The 9,206-nt window shown below is 28.4% G+C and overlaps 1 protein-coding gene across 1 annotated transcript; it reads left to right on the forward strand.

The window, feature by feature from the left end:
- Positions 1 to 6,768: 6,768 nt before the first annotated feature.
- Positions 6,769 to 8,511, forward strand: LOC117920225 (polyvinylalcohol dehydrogenase-like). The gene is made up of 4 exons (XM_034837635.1): positions 6,769 to 6,773; positions 6,848 to 7,069; positions 7,250 to 7,853; positions 8,053 to 8,511. The coding sequence occupies exons 1-4, from the start codon at positions 6,769 to 6,771 to the stop codon at positions 8,509 to 8,511; spliced, it is 1,290 nt and encodes a 429-aa protein (XP_034693526.1).
- Positions 8,512 to 9,206: the final 695 nt, after the last annotated feature.

Consider the following 9,206-nt stretch of genomic DNA (forward strand, 5'->3'; position numbering starts at 1 on the left):
TCCTTTCAAATCAAATCTTCAAAAATTTCATTCTCTAATAAATCTTGAAAATTCCCTTTTCTTAGACTTAATCCTCAAATTTTCACTTTCAAATAATTTTTCAAAATTCCGATTTCCGAATTTAATTTCCAATTCCCACAATTCCAATTTTTCACACTTATTTATTTAATCATTATTATTTTCGTTATTATTTTCATTATTCGATTTATTTATTTATTTAAAAAATTCCAATCTTTAAACAATTTTTTTTAAAAAATTCATCTTCCAAATTTAATTTTCAATCTAAAAAATTCTATTATTCACATTCATTCTTTTAAATATTACTCTTGTTATTATTATTATTATCATTCCATTTATTTATTTATTTTAAAAAAATTCCAATCATTAAAGTTCAATTTTTCAAAATTCCGTTTTCCAAATTTAATTTCCAATCTAAAAAATTCCAATATTCACATTCATTTGTTTAATGATTATTTTCGTTATTACTATTATCCCATTTATTTATTTATTCACTTATTCATATATTTAAAATCTCATCTCTATATAATTTTTCCAATTTTCAATCTTCAATCTCTAAAATTCTATTTTTCGCAATTATTTACTAATCTTTATTATTTCGTCATTATTATTATTCTATTCATTTATTTATTCACTTATTTATTTATTTAATTCATCTCTAAATAATCTTTCGAATTTCCGATCTCTAAATTCAATTTCCAATTTCTAAAATTCTACTTTTCGCAATTATTTATTCAATCTTTATTATTTTCGTTATTCCATTCATTTACTTATTCACTTGTCAATTTATTTAAAATCCCTTCTCTTAATAATTCTTCAAATTTACAATCTCTAAATTCGATTTCCAATTTCCAAAATTCTCATCTTTGTAATTAGTTATCCAATCTTTATTATTTTCGTTATTTCATTCATTTACTTATTCACTTATCCATTTATTTAAAATCTTCTTTCTAAAATAATTATTCAAATTTCCAATCTCTAAATTCAATTTCCAATTTCCAAAATTCTCATATTCGTAATTATTTATCCAATCGTTATTATTTTCATTATTCTATTCATTTATTTATTCACTTGTTCATTTATTTAAAATTTCATCCTTAAATAATTCTTTAAATTTCGAATCCCTAAGTTCAATTTCCAATTTCTGAAATCCTAACTTTCACAATTATTTATCAAATCATTATTATTTCGTCATTATTATTATTCCATTAATTTATTTATTCACTTATTCATTTATTTAAAACTTCGTCTTTAAATAATTCTTCAAAATTCTGATTTCTAAATTTAGTTATCTGAAATTCCAATTTTCCAATTTTCAAACTTAATTTTCATTTTCCAATATTCCAATTCTCGCATTTATTCTGTTACTTATTTATGATTATCATTATTATTATCATTTTATTCATTTATTTTTGAAAATTCTGCCTTCGAATGATTTCCAAGATTTCCAATTTTTATAATTCAATTTTCATAATTTCTACTTCTCAAATAATTTTCAATTCTGATTTATTTAAAAATTTAATTTTCAACGTCTCAATTTTCGTAATTTAATTTTCTTAAAATCCCAAACTCTCAAATAATTTTCAAAATTCCAATTTCTTTCAAATTTTATTTCTAAAATTCTCATTCTTACATTTAATTTCTAAAAATCCAATTTTCAAATAATCTCTAAAACTCCAATTTTCAAATAATCTCTAAGACTCCAATTTTAAAATAAATTTCAAAAATCCAGTTTTCTCTCGAACAATTTTAATTTCTGTTTGGTGATGCATGTGATATGTTTTGTGCTCTTTATTGTACACTGACCCCATTTTTATGATAGCGCAATGCTCGTTCGTGGCCCAGGTACGCATCCACTCCCATTTTGGTCATTCTCTATACATGTTATGATTCCCATATGTGCATGATCGATTTGAGTATTCATTGATTTTCCTATTGATTGCTACGTCAGCTTCATTTCATTAGTAGAGACCAGATTTTAGGGAGGGGTACTACGGTTTTTACCGTTCCTTTCCGATAAATAACCTGACCCCCGAGCCTGATCCGGTTTTTCACATACGACATTTTCCAAAATAAGGAGTCACACTTAGAGTTTTCTTTTTTATTTTGTTTACCTTTTTAAAAATAAAACAAAAATAAGTGGCGATTCCAAGTCATTTTCAATAAATAAAATCATTTTCAAATAAAAATCGAGTTCGCCATCGAGTGGAAGCGCATGAGCTGAAATGCGGAGTTCATAATTCATTATTTTTAAATTAATATTTCATTATATATATATATATATATATATATATATATATATATAGATCGTTGAATGGTATAAAGGTGTGAATAGGAGCAAAGCCCCGTGCCCCTCAAATTAAATAGAAATTATTTAATAATATTTTTTTTTCTTTTCCTTTTTTTATTCAATTTTTTTTTCTCATACATAATCTATTTTCCATTCATGGAGTATGTCGAATATAATTTTTTTTCAAATTTTATTTGTTTATACAGATTAATTTTTATAATTTCATATTCAATATTTTATTAAATAATTTTTTAATGGTAGATTTATTTCTAGTTTAATTATGATATTTTTTAAAATTTTAAAAACTTGAGGTTTAATTCCATAACTGAATTATATAGTTATATTGTAAGATTTTATTATTTAAATATTCACATTATGACGGTTAGTGTTTATGGAAAGGTGTGTTCTCATTTATCAAAAAAAAATTATAAAATAGGAATCGAGTTTATAAAATACAAATTTTAAGCAGTTGTCTAAAAATAATTAGTGTTTCATACGTTTTTTTTAGTCAAATATATTATAGACTATTTAAGTACTATTTTGATCATTTTAGCTATTACTTTTGACTATGCATAAAATTTGAATTATTTTTTAGAGATTTTTATTTTTTAATTATTTTAGATGAGTGTGCGGAAATACTTTTATGCTTAATGCTTTATATTAGAAATAATAGGTCACTCTTTCTCATTCCTTTTAACCATTTATATTTTAGTAGAGGTCTGTTGTGAGTAAGTGAAACTTGCTGTGACCATCAAGTTACTTATACTTCAGTGATAATATAATATTTATATTTGAAAAAATCTCACAAATTATTAAAATTCTTTAAAAAATCTCAATTTCCTTTTTTTCAAGAAAAAAATTAATAAACTTGTTAAAAATTTATTATTATTTTTAATTCTTTTCAAAAATTGTTCAAATATTTTTTTATTAAAAATTGATGCAATATATATGTAATTTTAAAATATGAAAATTTGTATCATTTTTCTACCACCCCCATTAAAAATGATGATCTATTTTACATATTTTATTTGTTTATTTATAGATCACAGCTGCTCTAGTATTTGAATTAGTAATAAGAAGATGGAGAAATTTTTTTAGGTATTCAAGAAGTCATTATGGTTAAATTTTCAACCCTTAATGATTTTTTTAGTTTGGTTTTGTGGGACATATTCAGTTAATGTTCAATTAGTTTTTATATATTATTTAAAATTATTTTTTATTTTTTATTTAAAATCATTTTTTATTTTAAGTAATGCCATTAAATTATTTGATTAAATATACTTAATTTACTTAATGATTTAAATTAAGTTATTATATCATTTTAAGTTATTAAGTTGATTTATCAGACACCCACTCAGTAAATCATTTTTTATATTTAACATTTATCTAAGATGAATTACAAATATCAAGATTTACTTAATTAAGTCAGGTTGAGAGGTACAAATTATCATCTCATTAGTTTTTTTCTTAATTTTATTTTTTGGTTTAAATTAAATATAAATTTAAGAAGGCTTTCAAAAGTTTCCAATTTAAGTGTTATAGCATGGAAAATGAATTAATAACCAAATCTTATAAAAATAAATATATAATTTTAAACAATTAAATGTTCTAATTGAAACTTAGTAATTATTTCATTAAATCTAAAAAAAATTAAAAATTATTTTTAAAAATTGCTAAACTTATTAATGAATTTAATACATTGAGGTTGTGTTTCTTTTTTTATTTGATTCTAAATATAACTTTAATACTTAATAGTATTAAGTATTAGGTTATTTGTTTTTATAGTATTTTATTTCTATTAACCATTAAAAAGTAAAGAAAAATTAATATATTACTTTTTCCATTTAGAAAAAATAAAATATTTTAGTTTTTTTAATTTAGTAAAAAATTTATAATAAGTGATGAAAATGTAAAAAAACAAACAACCTAAAGTTTGAAAATAAATTACTTTCGACAAAAAGTTAAAGAAAAAAAAACAAACAAATACCCTCTAAGTCTTATTTAATTTGAAGAAAATAATTATTATATGTAAAAAAGAAACAATGAAATCATTTTAGGTCAATTTTTTGTCACAAATTTTTGGTATTGATTGGATAATTATTTGAATTTTAAATTATTTTTTAAATTATTATACTTGTTAATGAATTCAACATATTAAGTTTTACTTAATTTGATATATATACATATATAAACTAACCCAAACATTTAAAATAAATTTTGGTCTATGACTTACTAATATTATTAAGTCCCATGATTTTTTTAGTATTAATTAAATCAATTTTTGAGTTTCAAATTATTTTTGAAAATTAATAAATTTTATATATCAAATATAATTTGATTTGAAATTTATTTGTTTAAAAAAAATTTAGAAAAGCTAAAAGCCTTTTTTTTTTAAAGAAAAACCGTATTTCAAGATTTTCAGTATCAATATTAAATCGTGGAGAGAAATCAAGAATGATATCATGTTCAATTTTATTTTTATTTTTACAATTTTTAAAAAATTTCTAAGTTTTTGTTTTGTTTCTAAAAATAGTTGAAAACAACTTTTATTTATTTTCTAAAAGTTGTTCTCTAGTTGGCTTTGTGTTATTAAAACAGTTTAATTTCAAAGAACAACAATCAAATGGTATTAAAAAAATTTATAAATAATTTATAAATTACACAATCAAATAGGGTCAAAAAAACTCTTCTCGGGTAGTTCCAAACATAATCATAGATAATGCCTAAGAAAACTTTGTTACGAATGTGTATGTGAATTTGTATAATAATAAAGGAAGAAAGGATGTTTTGTTGATTTCTTTTCTTCCCTCCCCATTTTTGGTTCTGTTTTTTTTTTTTTTTCCTACTATTTTGGATTGGTTTTAAAACATTTTTTGGCGGTGGAAAAGATCGGTGATGGAGTTTTTCTATGGAAGGGTCAAATCCATTGTTTTGGTTGCTGAAATGTATGACACTACTTGTTATGGTTGTTATTTGGGTTTTTATATTGTATTTAGTTCACATTAGTTGTGGTTTGATGCGTTGGATTTGATTCTTAATATTCCATTTGAAACTTCGAAATTAGATAAAAATTTAAAATAAAATAAAAACATGATTATTGTGATTTTATTCATTGAAGGACAAACGTCCCTTCGGGGGATGATTTGGGATACCATTTTATAAATATTTTTTATCATTGTATATTCTAAATTATTATTTTAAATTGTCGTGAAATAAAAATAAATAAATAAATAAAAACCCATGAATACTAACTGAGAAATGCACCTCAGTCTGGCTCTGTCCCCTGGCAGATTAACGGGGCATTATGAGCAATCTGAATCCCAAAATTAATGGCCATTGATTCACTCGTTACTACCCTCGATTTATTACTCACAACTTATTCCAGGTAAAGCGGCAGACTTTCTAACTTTATTGTCTAATAACGATCACACAGAGCAGTTCCGGACCATCCGAATTCACGTCGCCTTTTGTTTTCTGTTCTCCACTTCCAACCCATCATTCTCTATTTTTGGAAAACCCTTTGATTTGAATCCTTCTGCTTTAACCTCCCTATTACACGAGAATCTAGAAAGAAACTGTAAACGAGAAAATGAAATTATCTAATATTTAATCTTACTATACAGACTTCTGATTCTAATCGAAGCTAACAATATTAACTCCCATTGTGTTTACTTTGATGCATGCAGTATATATACTCTCGATCAACTGAACCGGATCATTCCTTTTCAATATTTAGTTAGATTGGTGGCTTCTTTTCCCAGAATTCTGTTCAATTTAAGCTCCCAATCTAACGTAATTATCATTACATAGTTCATATGAAGAATGCAGATTGATGACGACACCCTTCATATCCTCTCCCATAAGACACAACACAATCACGATTTATTTTGCAAAGAGAAATTATATGGCGCCCTACAAGAAGCAAGTGCAGAAAATCAAACATTCAAAGAAACTTACCCCTTTTCATTTGAAATCAGTGGGCCACCAGAGAAATTATGGCAATCTGCCTTGCTTTGTACATTGTACGAATCATGTTTTTCCCACTTTAAAGGAAAGTGTACACTACACTTCCCTCTCATCACCACTTCATGGCCAATGGAGCTTCCCCAGAATCAAAACAACTACTATGGCACTGTCCTCGTTGGTGTCCTGGTACTCTGTGGATTTACTGTCATGGATCTTGCTGATGCAGTCGTAAGTGATATATGTTCTCCTACTTTCCAATCCTTTCTTTACAGTGAATACTAATAAAGATTATCTAGTTAATATTTTGATCAAATTTGGCATCTTTTATGTTGAATATTCATGCTAGTGGGTCAGCCATGGAGGCGATTTGGGTAACACAAGATCACGCTCCATTCATGACGAACCCTTCATCAACCCGGTGCTTATTTCCAAATTGCAGTTAAAATGGAAATTTTTCACTGGTGATGACACAACTGCTACCCCAGCGGTGGCCGATGGGGTAGTCTACTTCCCATCATGGAATGGATATTTGTATGCAGTGAATGCATTTAACGGTGCTCTTGTATGGAGGAGGCATCTAGGGGAGCTCACAGGGCTTAGTCCAACAGGGATTGTAGTCAATGTAACTGTGTCAAGAACCACACCTGCAGTAGCTGATGATCTTATCGTTATAGGAATCTATGGCCCGGCAGTGGTTGTTGCTGTCAACCGATTAAAGGGGACGCTGGTGTGGTCCACCGTGCTAGATCCACATCCCAGATCTCAAATCACCATGTCTGGAACACCTTACTCCGGGTTAGTCTTTCTTTTCATTCATGCTATAACCATACATAAGAGAAATGAACAGCTTCTGATGATATTTAATTATTTTCAAGCAATTGTGGCTTGGCATTTCTCACCAGTAATATGCTCAAAATATATTGCTACCCATCACGCATTAATGAACAATCTTCATTTGAAATATTTTGGTGGCAGGGATTTCTACGTTGGCGTATCATCACTAGAGGAAGCCCTACCTCCTGAACAATGTTGCACTTTCCGGGGTAGCATGGCCAAACTAGACATTGGAACTGGAGAGGTACTCTGGCGAACCTATATGATTCCAGATAATGGTGGCCAAATAGGAGGCTACTCAGGAGCTGCTTTGTGGGGCAGTAGCCCTGCCATTGACATTAAAAGAGGTCTTGTTTATATTGGAACTGGAAACCTATACAGTGCTCCAGCTGAGGTGCTAGAGTGTCAAGCCAGGCGAAATAATCAAACAACCCCCTCTCAACCTGATCAGTGCGTCGACGATCCAAATGTTCACTTCGATTCCATTCTTGCCTTGGAATTAGACTCCGGAAAAATCAGATGGTTTCGCAGATTCGAGAGCTATGATGTTTTTTATTTTGCATGCCTAGTGCCCAATAATCCAACATGTCCTCCTGGACCTAACTTGGACGCTGACTTCGGAGAAGCTCCAATGCTGCTCACCATATTTTCAAATGGCACAAAACGTGATGTTGTTGTTGCTGTCCAGAAAAGCGGATATACGTGGGCTCTAGATCGCGACTCCGGTGATATAGTTTGGTTCAATGTTAGAACCAAAACAAAACCCTATATTTGATACAACTTGAAGAAGATCCCAAGAAACATATATATATTTTTTGAAAATAACATGGCAAAGAAAAATCAGCATCATATTCTACTTCAATTTATTATGTCGCCATAGAAATGATATTCATGTTACTAAAAGGAAGTAGACTACTAACTACGAAATGTGGTGTATGGTGCAGGTGGCTGGACCAGGCGGTCTGGAAGGAGGAGGAGTGTGGGGTGCAGCTACAGACGGAAAAAGGGTTTACACAAATATAGTAAATAGCTATCGTGCGAGCTTCAGGCTAGCACCATCCAACCAAACCACGACGTCTGGGGCATGGGTAGCGTTGGACGCAAATACCGGCGAAATTGTGTGGTCCACAGCAAACCCCAGCAATGAAACTGCACATGGTCCAGTTACGGTGGCCAATGGTGTGGTTTTTGCTGGGTCCGTGGCACCTTCAGGCCCATTCTACGGAATGGACGCAGAAACAGGAACTATAATATGGACATATAACACCAATGCCACCGTGTACGGTGGTGCATCAGTGAGCTACGGCTGTGTTTACCTGGGGCATGGGTATACAGTGGCCTTAGCCAAGTTCCATCCCAGTTGGAATCGTGGAACCTCACTCTTTGCATTCTGCACCTTGTGAGGCTTTAAATGCCATAACTACACGTGGGTGTAATGGAAGGCGTTAAAAGAAATAAACTACTCTTGTGGGTTAAAGAAATATCTAAAGTACTCATATGGGCCCTGAATTTAACGGCCACCGGGCGTATATATATATATATATATATATATATATATATATATACTCCCAGATGTTTTGGTTTCAACCGACTATAAGGCATTCAATTTAGTTCTTTTGCAGGAAAAATGCCCAAATTTTCCATGACTGAAAAACATAACTATCTGGATCCTGCCTTTAATGAATTATAATTATATTATTACAAAAATTCAACCCATTAATATAATACTTCATTTGATCAAACTATTTTTCCAATGAAAAAAATTTAAAATATTAATCTATATATAATTTTGTAAAGTAGGTGGATATACTTCCTATTTTTTTATTTTTAAAATAAAAATATCTATAAAACATTTTGTACAAAACTTATCATGTCTTAAAAAATTAATTTTAAAATTTTAAAATTTGAACTAGTAAAATTTTTTAATAGGTTCTTAAAACTATTACTTTTCCAATGTAAGCCTCCAAGAATTTTGGCATGTTATATAAAAAACTTGAATTAAATTTTAATTTAAAAAATATTAAATAGGAAGCGCATTCAAACAAACACTTAATTATTTTATAAAATAAATAAGCAAATCTATCGATTGAGAATAGGT

This window comes from Vitis riparia, chromosome 1, assembly GCF_004353265.1.
Source record: "Vitis riparia cultivar Riparia Gloire de Montpellier isolate 1030 chromosome 1, EGFV_Vit.rip_1.0, whole genome shotgun sequence".
In the NCBI taxonomy this organism is placed as follows: Eukaryota; Viridiplantae; Streptophyta; class Magnoliopsida; order Vitales; family Vitaceae; genus Vitis; species Vitis riparia.